General features: G+C 43.1%; 1 protein-coding gene across 1 annotated transcript in view; it reads left to right on the forward strand.

Moving 5' to 3' along the window:
- VPS13A (vacuolar protein sorting 13 homolog A) overlaps positions 1–26,158 on the forward strand; it is a 322,609-nt gene that overhangs the window by 43,388 nt on the left and 253,063 nt on the right. Inside the window, exons 9-14 of the mRNA XM_050945432.1 lie at positions 76–156; positions 1,623–1,680; positions 14,024–14,151; positions 14,609–14,715; positions 15,821–15,992; positions 18,431–18,493. Of these exons, the coding sequence (XP_050801389.1) occupies positions 76–156; positions 1,623–1,680; positions 14,024–14,151; positions 14,609–14,715; positions 15,821–15,992; positions 18,431–18,493 (609 nt within the window). The remainder of the gene's footprint in view (positions 1–75; positions 157–1,622; positions 1,681–14,023; positions 14,152–14,608; positions 14,716–15,820; positions 15,993–18,430; positions 18,494–26,158) is intronic.

Genomic DNA, 26,158 nt, shown 5'->3' on the forward strand with positions numbered 1-26,158 from the left:
AACCTAAAAATAATGGGAAGTACTGAAAGAGATCACAGTGCATTTGACTTCATAAGCATTCTGTTTTGTCTTCAGCTCATACGTCTGGATAACCTTTTTGCTTACTGGAATGTGAAGTCTGTGATGTTCTACCATGGAGGTTACGATGAATCTTTGGTAAGTCAAATATGACACAGTGTACCCAGTACTTCCATGTTTCATGTTGTGAAATGTTCAATATAATTCCCATTCATTAGGGATCCAGTTCTGTGCGGAGTAAAGTCGGAGGCAGTTTTGCCATTTGCAGGATTGTGTTGTATTTTAGTACCTATTCTGTTGCAAGAATACTGAATGTTAGATTAGCATACACAAATATGTTGTCAGGTTTCAGAGTAGCAGCTGTGTTAGTCTGTATCTGCAAAAAGAACAGGAGTACTTGTGGCACCTTAGAGACTAACAAATTTATTTGCGTATAAGCTTTCGTGGTCTACAGCCCACTTTATCAGATGCATAGAATAGAACATATAGTCAGAATATATATATACACATAAAGAGAACATGAAAAGGTGGAAGTTGCCGTACCAACTCTAAGAGGCTAATTGATTAAGATGAGCTATTAGCAGCAGGAGAAAAAAGCTTCCATAGTGATAATCAGGATGGCCCATTCCAGACAGTTGAATAGAGATTGGGAATGGCTGGGTGATTAGACAAATTGAATCTATTTCTCCATGTTAAGTATCCTTACACATTCTTGTCAACTGTCTGGAATCGGCTGTCTTGATTATCACTACAAAAGTTTTTTTTTTCTCCTGCTATTAGCAGCTCACCTTAATCAATTAGCCTCTTAGAGTTGGTGTGGAACTTCCACCTTCTCATGTTCTCTGATTGTATATATATCTTCTGACTATATGTTCCATTCTGTGCATCCAATGAAGTGGGCTGTAACCCACAAAAGCTTATGCTCAAATAAATTTGTTAGTCTCTAAGGCTAGGTCTACACTGGCGATGGGGGTTAGGAGGGGTGTTGACCTATGATAAGCAACTTCAGCTACACGAATAGCATAGCTGAAGTCGGTGTAACTTCTGTCAATTTACCTGGCCGTGAGGACAGTGGCGAGTTGACTGCTGCCGCTCCCCCATCGACTCCGCTTCCGCCTCTCACTGCGGTGGAGTTCCGGAGTTGACGGCAGAGCAACTGGGGATCGATTATCGCGTCTACACTAGACATGAAAAATCGATCCCTGATAGATCGATTACTACCCGCCGATCCAGCGGGTAGTGTAGACGTGCCTTAAGGTGCCACAAGTACTCCTGTTCTTTTTACAGATATGTTGTGGCATACCTTATTCTTTTCAATCTATCCCAGGTCACTTAAAATTACCAGTGCATTCTGTATGATGGAGTGTTGGTGGTTGTTCACTCATAACATGGTTGTTAAAATCTTACATCCTTAATAAAAAGTTTTTATAGATGTAAACTGAGGGCAGACAGACTTGTTTTAAAATATATTCTGGTTTCAGAGGTACTATTTCTTCTAAGCACATTTACGAAAATATTTTATTTTATCCTTTGTTGTATAAAAATGTTTGTCATGAAGTGAAAATGAAGCTTTCAAACTTTAAAATTTTTTTTTTTATAAATAGAATAATTTAAAGCATGGAGTTGCCTGCCGCAATGTGATTCCAGAAGGTTATGATTTTGGTAAGTGTTTCTCTCACTTCCTGTATTTTCATTACTTAACAGACTATTTCACTTTTATTTTAAAAGTACTTTACTTTTAAATGCAAGTTTTTACTTTTATTTAAGATCTTAAAGAACATAGCATACCTGTCTCTTCCATAATGCTGATTACTGTATATACTCGTTCATAAGCTGAATATTTTTGGTAAAAAAGTGATGCATCAAAGAGCAGGAGTCGGCTTATAAACGGGTCTACACCAAAATTTGATGATTTTAAACTCTGTGGAATCACTGAATTGAATATCTAATACATTGTCATTTTGTTTACCTGGAACACCTGCAGGAATGTAGCCCCTCAGCTTCCTGTAGCCGTGGTTTGCCGTTCCCAGCTTCCCGCAGCTCCCATTGGCTGGGAACGGCAAACCGCAGCCACTGGTACCTAAGGGGCTCCGTGCGTGTGAACACTCCAGGTAAACTAAGCGTCCCAACCCATCAGTGGCTTACCCTGATGGGCCGGGAGCCAAAGTTTGCCGACCACTGAAATATAGGATTGGCTTATGAAAAGGTCATACAGTTTTTGCTATTTTGACCTAACCGTCTTGAGGGGTTGGCTTATAAACGAATGGGCTAATGAACGAGTATATTCAGTAATTCCTTTCTGGAATAGAACTCTATATTATATTTGTGTCTTTACATTTGCCACAGCCATTACAGCATGTAAACTCCTTCTACAGAAATGTTTTTGCTTACGAACTAAAATAGACAACAACTATGAACCATACGTTTAATGTCACCATTCCTTGTTCATATAACAGATGAGCTGAATTTTAAAATAACAAAAGCATTACCGGTAATAATGGACACTTAAATGAAGAAATTACAGCTCTCTCTGATGCTGGACCAATAATCTTAGTGTTAACTAAATTGTATTGAGGGTATTTTTTTGAAATAGGTACAGTAGCAGCCACCCATAAGTGTCAGTAAGTAAAAATGCATTGTTCTATTAGTTGTATTTTGGTCTTATGTTCATACTTTCTTTTGTACTTCATTTTGAGGAGCATCACTAATTGTAAAGGAATGAATCCCATAGTTAGTCTGTTGCACAAAATACACTTTTTCATACGTTGTCTTGCTGAGAAGTGTGCTCACGGTAAATTTGCAGAAGGAAGAGTACAACTAAAGGCAAGGTCTGCCTTTGGAGCCTGCAAATGTGAAACATCAATTTTTTTCTTCGAGCGATTGCTCATATCCATTCCAGTTAGGTGTGTGCGCACCACATGCACATTCGTCGGAAGATTTTTACCCTGGCAACCCTGGTGGGTTGGCCGAGTCGCCCCCTGGAGTGGCGCCGCCATGGCGGCGGATATATACCCCTGCTGACCCGACCGCTCCTCAGTTCCTTCTTACCGCCCGTGTCAGTCGTTGGAACAATGGAGCGCGACTCAGCTGTTCTCCACTCCCTTAGCTACTCCTTGTTCTTCGCTATCTTGTTGTATATAGTTGGTTTTATCTATAGTTATAATTAGTTTAATAGTTCTTAGATAGTGTATACAGTTCAGCGGGGTTTGGGCATCAGCCCTTCCCCGCACCTGGTGCCGGGGCCCAGCCTGCCGCATTATTCCACGAGCCCCAGGCTCAGGATCACCTGCCTCAACCCCCGGCACCGCCGGTGCGGGTACTACACTCCAGAGGCAAACCGGCTATATTGAGACCTCCTTCCGTCGGCACGGCAGACCGGCACCGATCACGGTCCAGGTCCCGGCGCCATTCACGATCTCATGGACGGTCACAGTCCTGATGCTGCTCGAAGTCCCGGCACCACTCACCTTCTGGTACCGGTCGTACTCGTGGCACAGATCGACGTCTCGGCAGACCTCAATAGTCGGCATTCTGGACACCTTGGGCATACCATCAGACCCAAGATGCGCATCCAGACCCGTCGTGCTCGGCCACATCAGAGCAGCGGGTGCCAGAGGCCACCATTAGCCGCTCTCCTCCTTCTGTTTCGGAGGAAGTGTCAACCCAGCCACAGGACTCCCACATCCCGAGGGAGACAGAGGCTGTCCACCCAAAGGGGCCCTCGACTGACCCGCTTGTTCCAAGTCTCTCCTCATCGTCCTCCCCTGACAAGGCGGTAGCCGGAACGTCGTCGGTAGTCCCCCCACCGATTGACCTAAGGGCCCACCAGGACCTCCTCAGGCGTGTTGCACAGAATATGAACTTGCAGGTTGAGGAGGTCTCGGAGGTGGAGGACCCAGTGGTGGACATCTTAACATCAGATGCCCCCATGAGAGTGGCCCTCCCCTTTATATGGACAATCCAGGCCAATGCCAACACAATCTGGCAGTCTCCGGCCTCTGTTCCACCTGCCGCCCAGGGAGTGGAACGTAAATATATGGTGCCCTCCAAGAGCTACGAATATTTATATGTCCATCCCCCTCCTTGCTCCCTTGTTGTCCAGTCGGTCAATGAGAGGGAATGCCATGGCCAGCAGGCCCCAGCCCTGAAATCAAAAGACGCAAGGCGCATGGACTTACTGGGCTGCAAAGTCTATTCCGCAGGGGCGCTCCAACTCCGCGTGGCTAATCAGCAAGCCCTCCTTAGCCACTATAATTACAATACCTGGGCAGCAGCGGACAAATTCAAGGAGTTGCTCCCGCAGGACTCCCGTTAGGAATTTGTGGCCATCCTGGATGAGGGAAAAAAGGTGGCTAGAACTTCCCTCCAGGCTTCCCTGGACGCGGCGGACTCTGCAGCCAGGACCCTAGCCTCCGGGGTGACTATGAGGCATATATCTTGGCTGCAAGTCTCAGGCCTTCCACCGGAGCTCCAACATACTATCCAGGACCTCCCCTTTGAAGGACAAGGCCTACTTTCAGATAAGACTGACTCTAGGCAGCAAAGCCTAAAAGACAAAAGGGTCATCATGCGCTTGCTGGGCATGCATATGCCGGTGACTCAGCGCAGGCCGTTCCGCTCCCAACCACACCGCTCTTACCCTCAGCCCAGACAGAGACAGGACTTTGCTAGAAGGCGGGGTAGAACTGGTCGCCGGAGGCAGTCAGGCAATCAAGGGGGCCAGAACCAAGTGCAGGTGCGTCGTCCACGGTATAAGGAAAGCGTCCGCTATCGAACCCTGTGAGAGGCCTTGAAAGGAACAGAACATCTGGCACAGGGCCGAAACCCTCCTTTTGAAGGTGTGCCCAAGGGCGTCATACCAGTATCGTCAAACGATCTGTCCCCTCCTTTCTCCAACCGCCTCTCCCTTTTCCTCCCTGCGTGGTCCCGGCTAACGTCAGATCGCTGGGTCTTACGCACGCTGGAATTTGGGTACCACCTCCAATTTGTTTCACGCCCCCCCTTCCATCCCCCTTCCTCGTCCCTCTTCAGGGACCCCTCTCACGAGCAGCTTCTCCTCCAGGAGGTGCAAACGCTCCTCGCCAAAGGAGCCATAGACGAGGTACCAGAACATGAATGGGGCAAGGTGTTTTACTCCCGCTACTTCCTAATCCCCAAGGCAAAAGGGGGTCTCAGACCTATCCTGGACCTGTGGGAACTCAACAGATATATGGTAAAGCTGAAGTTCCGTATGGTATCCCTGGGGACCATCATCCCATTCCTGGAGACTGGTATGCCCTCGACATGAAAGATGCATATTTTCACATAGCCATCTACCCACCTCACAGGAGGTTCCTCCGGTTCGTAGTCAACCGCCAACATTTTCAGTTCGCGGTCCTACCATTCGGCCTCTCTACAGCCCCAAGAGAATTTACGAAATGCATGGCTGTAGTTGCCGCCCACCTCCGCCGTCGTCGGGTACATGTTTTTCCGTATCGAGATGACTGGCTTGTCCGAGAAACCTCCGAGGCATGAGTGATGCATCACGTCGGCGTTGTCAAGGACCTTTTCCTACATCTAGGCCTAATGATCAATGCAGAAAAATGCACTCTGACTCCCACTCAGAGGATAGACTTCATTGGCGCCAACCTGGACTCCAACCTCGCCAGGGCCTGCTTACCGCTGCCCCGGTTCCAGGCAATGGTGGCCATCATCCAAAGTCTGCAAGCTGCTCCGTTGACTTCAGTTCGCACTTGCCTTGGTCTCCTGGGTCACATGGTGGCCTGCACGTTTGTGACAAAATACGCCAGACTGCACCTCCGCCCCCTCCAATCGTGGCTCAGCTCAGTGTACCGACCAGGCAGGGATGCCATAGGCATGATCGTCACCATTCCCCCAAGCATCCTAGACTCCTTCGAATGATGGCTGACCCCATCCCTGGTGTGTGCAGGGCTGCCGTTCCATCCACCCCAGCCCTCTGCGTCCCTGACAATGGACGCATCATCTCTCAGCTGGGGTGCTCACCTCGGGCATCTACACACAGAAGGCCGTTGGTCATCTCAGGAACTGACCTTGCACATCAATGTCCGGGAGCTGAGAGCAGTCCGCCTTGCTTACCAGGCGTTCCAACCGCACTTGCAGGACCGTTGAATGTCGATATTCACTGACAACACGACAGCCATGTACTATATAAACAAACAGGGAGGGACAAGGTCCTCGACCCTTTGCCAGGAGGCCTTACGACTCTGGGACTTTTGTATAGCCCATTCTATAGACCTCATAGCGTCCTTTCTCCCGGGGGTTCGGAACACTCTGGCAGATCGCCTCAGCAGATCCTTCCTTTCCCACAAATGGTCACTTCGCCTGGACATTACTCTTTCGGTCTTCCGGAAGTGGGGATTTCCCCGTGTAGACCTCTTTGCGTCCCACGAGAACAGGAAATACCAGATATTCTGTTTCTTTCAAGGCCTCTCACAGGGTTCGATTGCGGACGCTTTCCTCATACCGTGGACGACGCACCTGCTATATGCCTTTCCACCGTTCCCGCTCGTCCACAAGGTCCTGCTGAAAGTACGCAGAGACAGAGCCCGCTTGATCATGATTGCTCCAGCGTGGCCCAGGCAGCACTGGTACACCATGTTGCTAGACCTGTCAATAGCCGACCTTATCCCACTACCTCTGCACCTGGACCTGATAACTCAGGACCACAGCAAACTGCAGCACCCAGACCTGCAGTCCCTTCATCTCATGGCATGGCTCCTGAGTGGTTGACCCACTCTGAGTTGTGTTGCTCTGCCCCAGTGCAACAAGTTCTCCTGGGAAGCAGAAAATCTTCTACTAGGGCAACGTATCTGGCCAAGTGGAAGCGTTTCACATGCTGGTGTGCAGAGCACAACGTTCTTCCTGCCGAGGCCCATCTCTACCATCTTGGACTGCCTCTGGTCCCTTAAACAACAGGGCCTAGCGATATCATCTTTGAGGGCACACTTAGTGGCCATCTCTACCTTCCACTCAGGGGAGAATGGCCGCTCAATGTTTTCTCATCCTATGGTATCTCGATTCCTCAAGGGCTTGGAGCACCTTTACCCCCAGGTACACTGCCCCACCCTAACCTGGGACCTCAACCTGGTTCTTACCAGACTTATGTCGGCCCCATTCGAGCCATTAGTGACTTGCTCCCTTCTCTACCTGTCCTGGAAAACCGCTTTCGTTGTAGCCATCACATCAGCGAGACGGGTTTCTGAACTCTGGGCTCTTGTGGCAGACCCTCCATATACTGTCTTCCACAAGGACAAGGTACAGTTGTGTCCACACCCGGCCTTTCTCCCCAAAGTGGTATCGGCTTTCCATGTTAACCAGGAGATCTTCCTTCTGATCATCTTCTTCCCGAAGCCGCATTCTTCACGCAGGGAGCAACAACTGCGCTCCCTAGACGTCCGTAGAGCGCTCACTCTTTATATTGAGCGGACAAAGCCCTTCCGCAGAACCTCCCAACTCTTTGTCGTGGTGGCAGAGCGCATGAAGGGCCTTCCTATTTCCTCACAAAGGATTTCATCCTGGGTGACATCGTGCATCCGCACCTGTTACGACTTTGCTCACGTTCCGTCGAGCCACCTCTCTGCACACTCTACCAGGGCTCAAGCCTCATCTGCTGCCTTCCTGGCTCACGTGCCCATCCACGAGATATGTTGCGCAGCTACCTGGTCCTCGGTGCATACCTTCGCTTCTCACTATGCCCTGGTTCAGCAGTCCAGAGATGACGCAGCCTTTGGCTCCGCAGTATTACACTCTGCGACATCTCACTCCGACCCCACCGCCTTGTTAAGGCTTGGGAATCACCTAACTGGAATGGATATGAGCAATCACTCGAAGAAGAAAAGACGGTTACTCACCTTTGTAACTGTTGTTCTTCGAGATGTGTTGCTCATGTCCATTCCAAACCCACCCTCCTTACCCACTGTCGGAGTAGCCGGCAAGAAGGAACTGAGGAGTGGTCGGGTCGGCAGGGGTATATGTCTGCCGCCATGGCGGCGCCACTCCAGGGGGCGACCCAGTCGACCTGCCGGGGTTGCTCGGGTAAAAATCTTCCGACGAACGTGCACGCGGTGCGCGCACACCTAACTGGAATGGATATGAGCAACACATCTCAAAGCGCAACAGTTACAAAGGTGAGTAACCGTCTTTTTTGTAACTTCTAAATGCCAGCAATACTTTTGGCTATTTTTAGTGTTCAAAACAATTGCAGTTATAATGTTAACTGGTTACAGGGTCATCAAGGTGAAAAGCTTCATTGAGTCTTCCATGCTTCTCCCTTCTCTCCACAAAAGTACCAGTTTGTAGCTTATTCAGTTGTTCCTACACCTTGTTCTTTTACAGTCGTCCAGGACTGTGAGCCCTGTGAGGCTGGAAGAGGGACTACTTAAGTAGTTCCCAACAGCTTTAAGGTCTGTTGTGAACTTTTTTCAGACTGTTTGCCTCTCTGTGGAATTATCAGGGCAATCCCTAGCAATAGTGGTGGAGCTCTGAGCTCTCTTGCTGGCACATCAGAGAAGCCAGAGGGTCAAGGAACCTGACCTTAATCCCCCACACCCTCAGAAGCAGTAAAGCCAGGTAGGAGTGGAAGGTTATGATGATGTGGAGACTAGTACAGCCAAGTTCCATACCTTTCTTTGTGGAACTTAGGAGCACCTTAGTACTGGACACTGGGCTTCCGGATATGTCTCTCTAGCAGATAGCAAATAACTGGGATACTTTACAGTAATCTCTCACAAATGGAGGAATACATGAGAGAACGTACATGAGAGAGGAAGGATGAACCTATGTAAGAGTAGAAAGGAAGTACCATAGGAGACCTTGACACTAGTTAGGGGAAGGAGGAGAAGTTGTGAAATATAGAAGGATCAAAGAGGGCAGAAATCAAGTGTAATGAGGAGCAAGTAGAAAAGGAACAATACAGTATGTGGAAGAGAACAAGAGAGGTGAGTCAAAAATAATTTAGAAGAGGGCAAAGGAAGGATTTCACAAAGGAAGAGGGGATAAGATTGATGAGCTAAAAAGGAAAGAAGAATTATGAAAAATGGTCAGATGGCAGGGAGGGGAAGAAAATGATAGAGTTGGGAAACAAGGTAGAGAAAATGAAGGAAGAGGAGACAGATAAGCATAAATGTTTAGGTTAGTAAATGTTACATATTCTCCTTTATCTTATTGTATTTCCATGGCAGATGTCCCGTATCATCTTAAGTTTGAAAGAAAGGTGATTCCAGTAAGGCATTTGATACAGTTCCATATGGGAAATTATTAGTTAAATTGAAGAAGATGGGTATTAATATGAGAATTAAAAGGTGGATAAGGAACTGGTTAAAGGGGAGACTACAGTGGGTCATACTGAAAAGTGAAATGTCAAGCTGGTAGGAGGTTACTAATGGAGTTCCTTGGATTGGTGTTGGAGCCAATCTTATTTAACATTTTTATTGTTGATCTTGGCACAAAAAGTGTGCGTTAATAAAATTTGTAGACGACACAAAGTTGGGAGGTATTGCCAGTACAGAGGAGGATTGGAATAACAGACAAGAATCTGGATGACTTTGTAAACTCGAGTAATAGAAAAGGGATGAAAATGCATTTAGGGACTAACAAAATTTTTGCTATAAGCTGGGGACTTATCAGTTGCAAGTGACAGAGAGAAAGACCTGGGAATATAGGTTGATAGCATTTCTGTGAGCCATCAGTGTGGTGAGGCTGTGAAAAAGGCTAATGCAGTCCTAGGATACATCAAGTGAGGTATTTCCAGTAGACAGAGGGAAGTGTTAGTACCATTATACAAGGCACTGGTGAGACCTCATCTGGAATACTGTGTGCAATTCTGGTCTCCCATGTTTAAGAAAGATGAACTGAAACTGGAACAGGTGCAGAGAAGGGCTACTAGAATGATCTGAGGAATGGAAAACATCTCTTATGAGAGAGACTCAAAGAGCTTGGCATGTTTAGCCTAACCAATAGAAGGCTGAAGGGCAATATGATTACTCTGTAGAAATACATGAGAGGGATAAATACCAGAGAGAGAGAGGATCTTAAGTTAGACATCAATGTGGACCCCAGAACAAATGTATATAAATTGGCCATCAACAAATTTAGGTTTGAAATTAGGTGAAGGTTTCTAGCCATCAGAGGAGTGAAGTTCTGAAGCAGGCTCCCAAGGGGAGCAGTGGCGGCAAAAAACCTAACTGGCTTTAAGACTGAGCTTGATACATTTATGGAGGGGATGGTATGACAAAACTGCCTGAAAAGGCGTGTGGCCCATTGGCGACTGCCTGTAGCAAAAATCCCCAATGGCTGGAGACAGGACACTAGATAGGGAGAGCTCTGAGTTAGTACAGAGAATTCTTTTCCAGGTATCTGCCTGGTGGGTCTTGCCCACATGCTCAGGATCTAACTGATCATCATATTTGGGATCAGGAAGGAATTTCCCTCCAGATCAAATTGGCAGAGACTGTAGGGGTTTTTCACCTCCTTCTGTAGCCTGGGGCATGGGGTAACTTGCAGGTTTAAACTAGTGTAAATGATTAATTCTCTATAACTTGAAGTCTTGAAACCATGATTTGAGGACTTCAGTAACTCAGCCAGAGGTTAAGGGTCCATTGTAGGAAAGAGTGAGGTTCCATGGCCTGCAATGTGCAGAAGGTCAGACTAGATGATCATGATGGTCCCTTCTGATCTTGAAGTCTGAGTGTATGAGAGTGGCCATTTTGAGTGTTAATATCATTCTTCACTCTGAATTCTGTAGGCTTGGTGAGAAGGTAAAGAAAATACCCTGAAATTCACCAGTATGTGCATATGCATCTCTCCAGCAGATGCTTTTGAAGAATTATTTTAACAAATCTTCAGATGTTGAAAACTACTCAAATAGGTAGGCTGCACTTCTGCAGCTGATGAGGCTGGTGTTGGTGTTGAAAGTAACCCTAATAATCATCTTGCTTGTCTTCTTCAAAATCTTAAAGCTAGCCCTGACTGTAAATGCTACATTGCAAAGCATTTAGTGCTGTTCTGTTCTGTCATGGCAATAATCCTTTGAAAATACAAGTTTACTCCTTGTTGAGGTTGTAAATTTTCCAGAGCAGCCATGTGGTCTGTTTTAAAGAAATGGTAAATCTTTCAGCTTTCTGCTTAGGTTTCTTTCCTGAAAGTGTTCTCACTGGGTTTTGAAACTTATACTCCATTCTTTTAACATTTCGCTGTGCTTTAAATTTTTTTGGTGTCGCTTGGCAATCACAATGGCATAACTGTAACTGTAACAAACAGAGATGTTTAGCATATTTTGTTATAGATTATTTAATACTGCCATGAAAGCATATCATTCTGAATGTATTCCTACCTTCCAAAAGAAAGTAATATACTGTACAAAAGTAGAATAATTTTCTGGTATTATTTATCAATCATTGTTACTTGTGTTGAGTCCTGATGTCTTATGCTCACCTTTGAAGATATCCTTTGAAAACTGCTTGAAACTATATGTACACAATCTTAGCTTACTGTAGGAATTTAGAATAACAAAGGAGATGGTTGTTTCTCTGAATACTCTAAATTCTCCTTTGAGTGGCTTCTGTGTATTTCCACTCATGAGATGCAGCGTGCAACTCAGGTGGTGTAATCTGACCAGCAGTGCCTGTGGAATGCTCACATGCCCCTTCCTGTTGGCTTTAAAAGGGAGGGCATGGCTCTCCAGCTATCTCAGTTTCTTCCACTTGTCAATTTGTGATGGATTAGGAATGACTCCAGACCTTGGGTCCAAATCCTTCTTCTACATAGAGCCAAGATAGTTTCAACATTCTGTTTTTTAGATAACTTCTACTTTTTTTTAAATAGTTACTGTTAAGCAGTTACTTAGTATAAGGTTTTATTAGCTTAGTAACTTAGTTTTTATTATAGATTGCGTAACATTAATCAGCTTCAACTCTGGATTAAGACCTCATGGTGGATCTGAAGATCAGAAAACTAGGCTTCAAATGCTGCGCCTCTTGCTCTTTGCTTTTTCCAGTGTTGGATGCACAAACATGCTCTCTTACCTGCCTCAGAGAAGGACATTCACCTTCCAGGTGTTTCATCTGCAGCATCTTTCTCCTGAGAGCACGAAAGGAGAGACAGAACAGATTACAAGCCTTACTCCTTCAGGAGGCCAGCACTTGGACAGTATGGTTGGCTATGGGAGAGAGCATAGACCAGCTTTGGTGTCAGATGAATTTGTGGACAAGACTAAATGTCATATTGTGTTGTCGGTGCTGAAATTCTCGTCAAATCCATCTTCTAAGAAGTTAATTGCAAAAGACTTAAAACTTGTGGATCAGAAATCTGAGCCATCAGTGGAAAGTTGCTTCTATGAGCAGAGCCAGTCCACAAACAATAACTTCCTCGGCTCCTGTTGCAGCAGAATAAAGTAGAGGATCATTACCTGGCAGTAACGCTAAGAAGCACCTGGTTGTAACAACGGATCCAGCTGTAGCACCAGTTCCCAGAGACCTGGATCTTGTACAGAAATCATAGTATCGCTAAGGACTCAGTTCTCAAGACATAGTGAAGCAGCAAAGGGTGATATTAGATGCAGGTGTCAGTTCTGATCCTTTTACCCCACCGCCTATAATGAGACTAGAGCAAATCCATTGCTCAGATGCCTCTTCTTCACTCTCTAGATCTAATCAAGGATCTGCAGAAGAGATCTTCTCCAGAATCAAATGGTAGCAGAAATGGCTATACATTATAGCTTTTTGTGGTTTTGGACTCTGTGTAATATAAGCAATCTTAGAAAAATTCCATTGAAGTGGAAGAAATTATCTTTAGTATAAATACAGGTATAAATTATATCTCAGTTTTATCTACAGGTAATCAGCATCTAAAACTATATACAGGAGTGGATAAAAAGTCTTACCTCAAACGTGGCTTTTTAAAAGTAACCTACAAATCTCACTGAAAAATGTGTCTGGATGCCCCCAACTGCCAGTTTAAATGAGTAGGAGGCAACATGTTATAGTTATGAAGGAATTTTTTGAAGAGATTTGCAGGTCACTGTCAAACGACAAGATTAATAAATTAATTGGTTGCTATGTACAAATGTGGATGTTGGCATTCACATTTTTAATGCTATTATCTTGGAACCTTCACTAAGGCCTCAGATATGCAATTGTATCCACAGAGGTGCCTGGTTTTACCTATGCAGATGCAACTTACAGAATTGGGAGCCAGATGATGAATAGAAACCTGCCCTGAATATTTAAACAGCTATTAGTTTTCTACTGCTCCTCCCTAGTACTTCGGTAGTACTTTCCTGGATCCTGTGTAAATATGATTTAGATGTTTACTTAGACTTAGATTTGAAGCTTGAAATGTCAGTAAATCATTCACCCTTTAACAGAAAATGACAGAGTTTACTGAAGTTTGTTTTCATCAGTTGTCAGTATTTCATTTTCTTCATCATTTTCTGACACTTTCAGTTTGCTGAATTGAAGATGGAGTGAAATTAATGTCCGTGCAGATACACCATACCTGAAGCAATGAATAGCCTTGTTTTTATAATATATTGGTGCAAATTGAGATCACCAGTAAAATTTTAGAGAATAGTACTTGTCATATGGTAATAATTGGTGTAGTGAAATAAATATTATGGTTGAATGCTTTTCCGAATGCAACAGAAAACTCAGCATCATAAGAGGCAAATAAAATTTAAATTTTGCTGTAAATTGAGATTACTTCTTGAAATTCCTGACTTGTGATACTGTTGAGGAGAATTTTGTAAAGAAATTCCCTTTCAAATGTCCACTGTTTTGGGGTTTAGCTCAGTTCAAATTGAGTACAGTATACTTAAGTTGCCTTAATGCAATTCTTGTGTTCTGAAATGTGATGTTTCAAGTGAATGGCATGATGCAACTTTCAGTGGAGTCTATCCTGTATAAATATTGGAGTATATTAAATAACTTTACTTGTTTTCACATTTCAGTTTTGTTTAATTCACACTGTTTTCTAAAATTCTTTTTTCTAGTATTCCGTCCAATTTCCGCTAAAGCCAAACTCCGTATGAATCCTCGATCTGATTTTGACTTTTCTTCACCAAAAATGGACTTAGATGTAAATTTACAGGATATAGCCATTGAGTTCAATAAACCACAGGTAACATTTCTTCGTGAAGTATCAGTGGGGTAGCCGCGTTAGTCTGGGTCTATAAAAAGCAACAGAGAGTCCTGTGGCATCTTTAAGACTAACAGATGTATTGGAGCATGAGCTTTCATGGGTGAATACCATTAAAGCTTATTCTCCAATACATCTGTTTAGTCTTAAAGGTGCCACAGGACTCTCTATTTCTTTGTGAGATTCAGTTGTTTTATTCAATAAAAATATTGGTGGATTTATTAGTCTGGAACTTCTCCTGCTAAGTTTTTCAGAAATAATAAATAGTATAAAAACTTTCTGAAAAAAATGTTCTGTTAAAAGGAACCTACTAAATTAAACCTCTTTGAACCCTATAGTATGCTTGATTTTAAACAATACTGCTTTGGAGACATTTTGATTTATATTGTGTTAGTCTTGTTGCAAATTATAACATTTTGACTTGTTATATTTTGCATAGTACTTCAGTATTATGGAGCTCCTTGAGTCTATTGATATGATGACCCGAAATCTGCCATATCGGAAGTACAGACCCGATGTTGTTTTGCACAACAATGCCAAGATGTGGTAAAATCTCTTAAAAGCTTTTAAATATATTTTTATAAATTGTTTACTTGAAATAATTTTCTGATAGTTTTCCTCTGTAAATGAGAGTGTGTTGCATAAATTCCCCACAGAAATTTTTGCTTATCTGAGTTTACTTTATACATTTTGTAGATCTGCTTCTCCTCCTTCCCTCCCAAGTGAGCTTGTGGCATCTTGAAGTGTATCATGATTTTAACAGTGTATCACACTACAAGTTTTTATCTGTTGCCATTGCAGCTTCCCTGAAACTGGCAATACATTGATTCTTGTCTATTTCAATATACTTTTAACTTACAAGGGAGGAACTGATTTGAAGGGATATGGGATGATGTAATGGGCATGTACACATCCACAAACCAAAATGAATTCGTACAAACTGCTTTCCTTGCATATGTCAAGGCCAACAGTAAACCCCAGGAGACATAACTTACTTTTAGGTAGTTAGGATATGGTTAAAGGGGATTTACTGCAATTGTCATTCTGAGTATACTATCCTGTGTAGATCCCTTCTCACTCTCTTCTCTGGATGAGTTTAAGGGTTTTGTGCAACTGTGCTCTGGTTTTTAGTACTTTATAGTTTAAAAAAAGTGAATCATTGAGAGGCTAGGATACAGTAAATGCAGCATACTTACTCAAGGCTTGCAACTGTTGTCTTGAGCAGCACATTTCTAGAAACTTCTGAATCTGATAGCATTTTGGTATCTGTAGTTTGTGGATGAAACTCCAGTGTGGCTTTGGAGGTCATTAATTGAAGAATACTAATGTTAGCTGTAAATAGTTAGATCTTTTGCATGGAGGTGAAGATAAAGGTAGCATGCACTTTTTTCAGAAGCTCCCTGTAGGTTTGCAGAAAACACTTGTACTTCAAAGGATTAGGACACAGCAACCTATTAACCTCTGAGGAAAAAAACTGAAACCATGAAGTGATACCCTACTGTTGGACCAGAGGATTGGTATTTGACAAGGTGTTACACCCTTGCGCAACTTGGTTCTATCTTTTTAGAGAAGGATCAGTGTGGAATATGGAAAGAAGTGCTTTTAACGTTTACTGGTATATAACAAACATGTAAATTTGTTTTTGCATTAGGTGGAAATACATTATTAAAGGTATTCTGGAAGTAAATGTTCAACCCAAACTCAATATGTGGTCATGGGAACACATTCGACACCATAGAAAACAAGTGAAGAGCTACAAAGAGATGTATAAAATGAAGATAACGTCAAAGAAACCTAGTGAAGAGATTGTAAAATTGTTAGAGGTTAGCAATTTTCAATTTGATGTTGAGCACCTGAATTTAAAAGTATCTTGCTAATTTCTTAGCTATAAATGGTAAGATACAGATGATCAGAAATTCAGTAGTAAAATGAAGTAAAACTTACTAAAGGTCTGATATTGCAACCTTATTCGCATTGACTAGTAATATGTTTTGTAAGTAGCACAGTTATACTAATTACATTGAGTAAGGATGGCAGAATGAGTCCTTAAATTAATGAATAGAGTGAAGAAAATGGGTGGTTGTTTTCCTCTGGTTCTTGCCTTCAAAAGTGAAATGCTTGGATTATGTACTATATAACAAAGTATAAGAGTATAATTATTAGAGTTTTATATAAGAGCGGCCATACTGAGTCAGAGCAGTAGTCCATTTAGCCCAGTATCCTGTCTCCAGGAGTAGTCGATATCAGAGCTCAGGGGAAGTGTACAGAACAGGACAGTTTTGGGAAGATCCATGCCTGTCTTCTGGCATTCAGAAGTTTAGAGTCCTCTCAAGCGTGGGGTTGCATCCCTGACCACGTTGGCTAGTAGCCACTGATGGACCTATTTTCCATAAACTAATCTAGTTTTCTTTTAACTCGTTGCACTATAGTATATATATTTATATATCAATAAAATTAAGTAATATATCTTACGTCCTCTCTTCTTTGCCACTCCTGCTAACTGTATGTTGCCTTTGTGTGTATTTGTATAATTTAGATGGTAAGCTCACAGAGGGTTTGCCATCTTCTGTGTCTGTAAACCACCATTACTGCCTATGGTGTAGTATAAACTGTGGAGATGCTTGGTGATGACTGGGTAGTTAGGTTTGCATTCCAAAATTGTAGTGTTAATTCTGTAAGGGTGTGTCAACCGTAGAAACCACTTGGAGGCCACATTCCCCTTACAATAATCTTATTTTTCCTGTCAGTTATATTCATCCTTTGTAAAAGCAGCAAAGAATCCTGTGGCACCTTATAGACTAACAGACGTTTTGGAGCATGAGCTTTCGTGGGTGAATATCCACTTCCTCAGATGCATGTAGTGGAAATTTCCAGGGGCAGGTATATATATGCTAGCAAGCAAGCTAGAGATAATGAGGTCAGTTCAATCAGGGAGGATGAGGCCCTGTTCTAGCAGTTGAGGTGTGAAAACCAAGAGAGGAGAAACTGACCTCGTTATCTCGAGCTTGCTTGCTAGCATATATATACCTGCCCCTGGAAATTTCCACTACATGCATCTGAGGAAGTGGGTATTCACCCACGAAAGCTCATGCTCCAAAACATCTGTTAGTCTATAAGGTGCCACAGGATTCTTTGCTGCTTTTACAGATCCAGACTAACATGGCTACCCCTCTGATACTATTCATCCTTTGCTCCTTCACTCCTCTCCAACCTAGGAGCCTTCCACTTGTCAAATGGTTTCATTCCAAAATACAGTTTTTGCACAAATCAGTAACACCAGTTAGATCTGTGTGAATTTTAAAAATATCTCTTTCAGTTGAGCTACAAACCTTGTGAATCGTTTAGTCCTTTTGAGTGGGGATTTTCAAGTCCCCTCTTTTTAATTTTTTCTTTTTTAAACCTTTCATGCCTCATGGTAGCATGTACCATGTGGCTGCAATCTCCAGTTGAGAGTTCTCTACATCCATGTTTTTTCTGTTGTTTTGTGAATACTTTTGGCTGCAAGACACTATAAAAATGTACATAGTGACTGTTTTCAGAAGGTAGCATCATTAATAGATGAATTCTCATGTAGGAATCATCTGAAGTATTAGTAGGGGTAGTCAATAGGCTGACTCCGGGCCAAATCTGGACTGCCAGAGGCTTTTGAATGAACCCAAAAATATTTTTATGTACTTATTATTATTTTTTTATTTTCTCTGAATTCTTGACTGTACCTTGTCCAAGAATTTGGACCTTGACAAAAAAATTGATTACCCTGGTATTAGTATTTATTATGTTATATAGATTATTAAAAGACTAGACCATTTAGAGGTAAGGTGGAATGGAACTAACCGTTGGAGATGACAGTGTAGTATTCATAGTAATCATGTCTTCAGAGGGTAATATGTGGGGTATGCAGAAATAACCAGTATGTTGGACAATTATGTCTTGTGCCCCAGAATAGGAATCTAGATAGCATCCTATCTTCAAATGACAGTGCTGGTAAGTAAATTAAAAACAGTAAAGATAAAGTTATGTAGGTAGAGCTTATTAAAAATGCTGTGTTCATGAAATATATTGTAAATAAGGAAAAAGTGCTTGAATTGTTCGGTTACGGAGAATATGCTACTTTGCACTACAGATTGTTTGGGGAAAGCAATACAGAAAGTTGGAGCATACTGAATAAAACAATAACAGACTTTGTTAAATATTTGAATCATGTATCATTTTTATTACCTGAGCAGTTAATAATAATGTATTTTTTTCACCTGCTTTCTAGGAATTTGAAAAGACCCTGGATATATTTAACATCACGCTAGCAAGACAACAGGCAGAAGTTGAGGTAAAATTGCTATAATTAAGATCAGTGAAAATAAAGCAATATATAAAATGGGATTTTGGGTTGAGGAGTTCTTAGGGAGATAAATTGTTTGACTCCTGCCTTTTAATTATAAAGTTTGCTCAGTTGCTCATTGTCTTCCTGTCTTTGACTGATGTGAGTGGGCTGAGTCCATTGTCAAGCAGCATCATGAGCAGACAAGGACTTGGCCCCATGATCATCTTTAAATAAGCTGCAGCAAATTTCTTTCTATTTTTAGCACATATGGCTTGTTCTGAATATGTATTGGTTAAAGAACTGCATAACTTGCCTTTTTCTCAGCTGCAGTACACACTTCATTATTTTATTCTTTCTTTTCCTTCTGGACAAATGACTGGAACTAAAACCACTATTTCATGTGCAGTACTAAGTTCCTGACATTCTTGATTACTGTTGGCAGATGTTGTCCCAGATATAAGTAGCACAAAATAACCACACATTTGTATTCACATAAGGTCAGATTCTGCCACCTTTACTTGGTTAGTAGTAAATTTTTATTAGATTTATCTTTCCTAGGGTTTTGTAGCATTAATTCTTAACATAGTATCTGAGCATCTTTCATAGAAAATAGATTGGAAATAGAATAGTGCAGGAGTAGGCAACCTGTGGCACGTGTGCCAAAGGCGGCATGTGAGCTCATTTTCAGTAGTACTCACACTGTCCGGGTCCTGGCCACTGGTCCGGGGGCCTCTGCATTTTAATTTAATTTTAAAGGAAGCTTCTTAAACATTTTAAAAACTTTATTTACTTTACATACAACAAGAGTTTAGTTATATATTATAGACTTTTAGAAAGAGACCTTCTAAAAACGTTAAAATGTATTGCTGGCACGCAAAACCTCAACTTAGAATGAATAAATGGAGACTCAGCACACCACTTCTGAAAGGTTGCCGACCCCTGGAATAGGGTCTAGTCGACTTCATGGAGTCTCGGCTTTTCTCCCTTAAAACACAGCTCAATGAGAGTAAGAGTGGCAAAAACTACCTCATAATGAGTTGATAGGTAGACCTCATGAGCCTTATTCTACAGTGATGCTTCTGATCTTATGTCTAAAACTAGCTTTTTTTTTAATCAGTAGAAATTCATAAATGTGAACTCTGAATAGACTCTATGAATTTAAACAGCTTTGCGGCCCACTTTATAGATGTGTATTTTTGCTTTAGTTAATCTTTTTGACTATTGTAGCATAAGAAAGCATCTGTGTGCTCAGTATACAGGTAGAGAATTTATATTGTAACCTGCTTAAGCACAGATTTCTGTGGTAGCATTCCGTTTGGTAAATTAAAAAAATAGGAAGGAACAGTTTCTAAGATTGTTCAAACCTTGGATAAAGAAACAAAATAGAACAAAAGATTTCATATCAGATAAAATGCTATTGTTTTGAGCTCCTTCATTTTAACATGAGGCTCACAGTGGGGAAAAAAAGGTCTTCAGCAGAAGAAGAAAGCCAAACGTCAGAAAAGCTCTGTCCATCTGTGCATCCTACTTCACTGTTTTTGTGGAGGCAGTGAAGAAAACTATCCGTCAGTAACCTCCCTTGAAAAATCTCTGCTTCAGCTTAGTCTATTGTAGCACACCACCTTACGTATCTTGTAACTTCAGTACTGTTTAGGAATTAAAGTAGTAGTATGGGAGAAGCTGGTAGCAACCCTTAAGTTTAGGTTGCCTAACACTTTCCATTATAAGAGATTATTGCATCCTTTTTAGAGGTACTCTAATGCCTCAGTTGTTTGCAATAGGTCTTTGAAATTTGGCAAGGAGAGAGCCTTCGAGCTAGAAAAGTGAATTTCTCTGTGAACCATGAGATTCCATTCATATTTGTCTGCCTTGTAAATTGTTAAATATCTCCTTTTTTCTTCTGTTGTTTGCATTGCTGAGGCAGATTTTGACAGTATATCAGAATGAAAATTAGCAAGATCCTTCTAAAGGGGAAATGCCAAAGCAACAGCAGCCCCACATGCTAATATCTGCTGGAACAACCGGGGTGGGAGGAGAGGAGAGAGAGCTTGTCTGGGCTCCCTGTGCATGGCCACAACACTAGGCCCCACTGCACTAGGTCACAGTGTCCCATTCTTCCCCTCTTGGTCTCCACATGGGACATGAGCTCTCTTGCCCCATGCCACCAGGATTGGGATGTATAGAGATGTGTCTGGGGGTGTGTGATTTCCCCTGACCACTCCCTGGTTGCAGTATATGATGCCAGCTGCTCATACTGCATTGGGACAACAATCTTCTGCTGCCAGCTGCTTTAGTATAGTCCTGTAGCTCAAGTAATGGAGGTCTGTCCAACAATGCCAAAGGTTCAGCGTCCAAACTTTGCTGCTGATGCATGATAGAGCAGTTATAATTTTACACGATAGAATTTGTTTGTACATTTTCTTAACACCCTCCCCCAGGTGGATAAAAAAATCTGATTTTTGTAATTCAATCAATTTTCTATTTGGTTTAAATTAAAGTATGTTTTTTATTTTTCTTTGAGTGATTTGAACAAGTCAGTTCCACTGTAGGTGTGTGCCTGCCCTGTCAGGCTGGCTCAGGTGCCCCCGGTTTCTGTGTACTGGTACAAGAGGGTTTAGTCTCCCCCTGTCCTTCTCAATTCCTTCTTTCCACCAGTGATGGTTGTCAGAGCATCACAGACTTGTTTACTTAAGTGCCTGCCTCACTCATAAATAGTTGCAGCTAATTATTGTTAATTTCTCAAGTAAGTTAGTGTTAGGTTTTCTTTTCTGCATCCTTGGGGATCTTTTTTTTGGTACCAGGCTCGGTAATGGAATGATGCCTCGCTTCCCAGGTTTTAAGTCCTGTGGAACATGTTGAAAGCCTGTGCCAGTTGGTGATCTTCATCCAGCCTGCCAGAAGTGCATAGGCGAGGCCAACAGTAGGGACAAATATCACATTTGCAATGGCTTCAAATCCTGCAGGAAAACGGATAGAGCAGTGAGGCTTATGTGTTTGCTTATGGAAGCAGCACTTTGACTCCCAGCCAAGTCATCGCATGCAGAGAGTGCCCAGGTACTTCAATGTCATTACATAATGTTCCACCAGATGTATCTTTGGCCCCTCAATCCTGATCTGTGGTGCTGAAGAAGAGACCGAGACCTTTCGTGAGCTCATTGTCTCGTTCATCAGTCTTGGTACTGAGGTGAGATAGAGGCACTATCTCTAAATGTTTGTCAGAGTGAGCTGTCCCAGAAGCCTCACCTTCTGAAAGTGGGTTCACTGTCTCTGGAGCATGTACCACATGTGCCAAAGTTGTTCCCGAAGAGACGTTTGAGGAACCCAACACTCAATGCCACTCCTATGTACCCCAGAGGCATATGCAGCTGCAAGAGACTTACTTAACCTTCGGTACTTGTTTCACCAGAACTGGAAACCATCCAACCAGTTCCTTCTCCCACAGCTCTTGCCTCAGCACACTGAGAATCCCTGGTACCACTATCTATATCATCTCTCAATCCAGTTTTATTAAGAGGGAAATCTCCCATGACTCTTCTGATACTGCCACCCCCTGGTTCAGGATACTTTTTTCTGATACTGTCTGCATCAGCACCTTCATTATTGTAAACTTCTGGGTCCTTGGCCTTGACCTCAGAAGTGCAGTCCTCTGTATCCCACCTGGGACACAGCACTTACCCTCCATGGTTGTTGGAGCCATGGTCAATGCAGCAGCCCGACATTGGTCTTTTCCTAAGAGGTGAGTCTCTGTACAAGGATGGGTCCTGGGACTCCAGGGGCTGCTCTGGGCTCCATGGAGCATTCCTCTTCCAACCAGAGCATCCCCTCAGCCATCTCAGTAGCTGTGGGGAGCACTCTGGAACATGATGGCACTGGGAACATCATTCCCCGATACCTGACTTTGAGATGGGTGCGTCTGTGTCCGATATCATGGCCAGTTCCAGCCAACCAGGTCCTTTTTGGATAGCTTCTCCCACCACAGATTACAGAGTTGCCACCACCACCTCAGATGCCAGTTGGATCCTTATCTTCATCACCAGATGAAGCTATGGGTTCAGTGGGAGATTTTCTCCAGAAGACCACAGGGCCCACCAAGACCTTCTGAAAAGAGTGGCCTTGGTGCTTGGAATCCATGCAGAAGAGGTACATGAGAGTTCCCGCAAGTTGATGGACATTGTAGTATCTACTACCCTGGCTGAGGTTGTAGTCATGGACCTGGTCAAGACTCTTTGGCAGACACTGTCATCACTGGCTCCCAAAAACAAAACAAAACTGAGAAGAGAGACTTCATTCCCTCTAAGGGTATGAACAGTTTTTTACATTCACTCTTCTCTGGGTTCTCTTGTGGTCGCAGCTGCCAATGAGTGGGAAAGACAATAAGCCTCCACGCCTAGTAGCAAGGACTCAAAAAGATCAGACTTGTTTGGTCAAAGATTCCTCGGGGGACTTGTGGATCAGGATCACAGACCAGCAGGAGCTCCTCAGTCAGTATGACTGTTATTCTGGGAGAACATTGCAGAATTGAAGGACAAATTACCAGAGGATTGTAAGCAAGAGTTCTCAGTAATGACGGAGAAGGGTGAACTGGTCACCAGAACAGTCCTTCAGGGTAGTTTTTGGATATTGCAGATTTGGTGGCCCAAATAGGAAGGTGTTATGAGAAGGTGTTCATGATTACAGTCATCCGGACTGCCTGTAAAAGTCCAACAGATCTATAGGACCTTCTGCTTGAAGGTCCTACTGTATTTTCCAAGAAAACTGTTGACAGGCTTCACAACCTTAAAGATTCCAGGGCAACACTCAGATCTCTTGGAATCTAAGCTCCAGCAACGAAGAGAGAGCATTTTAATCAGCAACAACCTTTTTAACACCATAACTTGGCTGCCAGTGTCCAAGATCCGCCTAGGGAAAAGGGAAGGAGTTATAGAAGGTGCTCTCCACCGCCCTCCTCTTCAGTATCAGTGAGCTCATCCAGTTCAGCTGCTTCTTCCAAGCAGGCATTTAGTTGCTCCTCGGGTATTCACAAAGTGCATGGTGGTGGAGTTCATTTTAGAAAATTAGGTATGTGTTCCTGTACCTGTATGATTGGTTGGTCATAGGTAAATCAGAGTCTCAGGTCTTGTCCAGGATATCCACCCCTCTGTCCACATTCAGAGCTTTTGGGCTCATAGCGAATTGAGAAAAATCAATACTGAGTTCTGCTGAGACAACAGAATTCATTTAGAGCAGCCTTCAACTTCACAAATGCGCGGGCTTTTCTGCCACAAGCCAGATTCAAAACCATTTGAGACCTAGTACTTCAAATGAAACTTAGTCACTGCTGGCTGATGAGTCTTGCCCGCATGCTCGGGGTTTAACTGATCGCCATATCTGGGATCAGGAAGGAATTTTCCTCCAGGGCAGATTGGCAGAGGCCTGGAGGTTTTTCGCCTTCCTCTGCAGCATGGGGCATGGGTCACTTGCTGGAGGATTCTCTGCAGCTTGAGGTCTTCAATCCACAGTTTGAGGACTTCAGTAACTCAGACATAGGTTAGGGGTTTGTTACAGGAGTGGGTGGGTGAGATTCTGTGACCTGCATTGTGCAGGAGGTCAGACTAGATGATCGTAATGGTCCCTTCTTACCTTAAAGTCTATGAATCTACAACAGCATGCAAGTACCACAGGCTGTTATTTCACATGACAGTATATACCTGCATAGTGCAACTCACCAGACTGTGACTCAGGAAGTTGCAAATATAGCTAGCATCAGTATATACCCTGAATCATTACTACTTGGACAGGGAGTTTCGAGTACCAGAGCTAGTCCTGTTGTCTCTGGATTGGTGGATAGATCCTCTAAAAATGAGCTTGGGAGTTCTGTTCCTTCCCATGCTACCAACACTCACTTTAGTGATGGACGTATCATTTCTAGCTTGAGGGCTTACATTTGGGTCCCTGAAGACTGAAGGTCTTCAGTTGTCTCAAGACCTAGAGGCTCACATAAATGTCAGGGAGTTAAGAGCAGTAAGTCTACCCTGCTCAACCTTTCTTCCCCATGTATTAGGGAGTGGTGGTGGGGAAATCTATTAATTTAAGACAGACAGCTTGGCAACCATGTTTTTCATAAACAGGCAAGGAGGGAAATGGTCAAATCTACACTGCCAGAAGGCAGTTCACCTCCGAGACTCCTGTATAACCCACTCGATTCACTTTGAAGCTGCTTACTTTCCAGGGAGACAAAACATACTGGCAGATCAGCTGAGCAGATCTTTCATTGATGAATGTGAGTGGTCATTATGCCCAGAAAATGAAGCCTGCTTCATTTTCCAACTCCGGGGGATTCCCCAAGTGGACCTACTTGTGACAACGGCTAACAGAAAATGCTGTCAGTTCTGTTTCTGAGTTCCTCGGCCCAGGCTTCCTAACATATGGCTATTTTCTGTCCTGGGAAAATTCCCTTCTATATGCCTTCACTTTGATTCATTTGCTCCCCAGAGTCGTATCCAAAATTTAAAAGGATCGTGCTCGTCTCATTCTTAAGCCATCAATATGGCCCTGTCAGTATTGGTACTCAATCCTACTGACGCTGTCAATAGAGCCAACTCTTTCCCTCCCATTTGATCCAAACATAATTTCCTAAGACCGCAGCTGTGTACTCCACTCCAGTTTCCAAGCTCTCCTTCTCACAGCATGGATGCTTCACGTATGATACCCTTTGAAAGGTCTTGCTCATAAGGATGTCCAGAACGTACTTCTGAGTAGTCAGAAACCCTCAACAAAGATCACTTACCTGGCTAAGTGGAAGCACTTCTCTATTTGGTTTCATGGAAAGGTGTATTTCCTCAGGAAGCACCCAAATGTTGTGCTGGACTATCGTTTAGATCTAAAACAGAATCTGATTTTTAGTTATCTAAGGGTGCCTTTGGCTGGTAACTCATCTTTCCGTGTACAGGTGAATAATAGGTACCTTTTCGCCAGTCCCATGGTTACTCGATTCCTGAAGGGCCTGGCCAGATTATAACCTCAAGTGTGGGATCATGTCCTTCCTTGGAATCTTAGTTTAGTCCTGGCAACTCTAATGTGACTCCTGGTTACTTGCTCCCTCCTTTACTTTTCTGTGAAGGTGGTATTTTTAGTAGTGATCACCTCAGCCAGAAGGGTTGGTGAGTTGAAAGCTGTGGGATCAGAACCCCTTTATACAAAGTGCGTTTATGTGTGTGGTTTTTTTTTCTTTTTAATGCAAATAAGGTTTATCTCTGTCTGGACCCAATGTGCCTTAAAAAAGTAGTCTCTAGTTTTCACATTAACCAAGTTGTCAGTTTGGCCATTTTTTAAGCATGAAGAAAGACTTCATGTAGTAGATGTGAGAAGAGCATTAGTTTTCTACCTAGTGCGTACTAAATTGTTCCAGACTTCTACACAGCTTTTTGTGGCAGCTGCTGACACAGTTAAGGGCAATCCAGTTTTCTCTCCTCTTGGATCTTTTCCTGCATCTGTTTTTGCTACCAGCTAACACAACCCCACCATCTTGAGTACTGATGCATTCTTCTAGAGCGCAAGCAGCATCTGTAGCTTTCCTGGCTTGAGTACCAGTTGTCAACATTTGTAAAGCAGCAACTTGGTCTTCAGTCCACATCTTTACTTCTCATTATGCTGTTGTCCATTTTTAAGAGATTTGAGCGACTAGGCGCATTT

The sequence above is a fragment of the Gopherus flavomarginatus genome, chromosome 3 (genome assembly GCF_025201925.1).
Source record: "Gopherus flavomarginatus isolate rGopFla2 chromosome 3, rGopFla2.mat.asm, whole genome shotgun sequence".
NCBI classification, from domain to species: domain Eukaryota; kingdom Metazoa; phylum Chordata; order Testudines; family Testudinidae; genus Gopherus; species Gopherus flavomarginatus.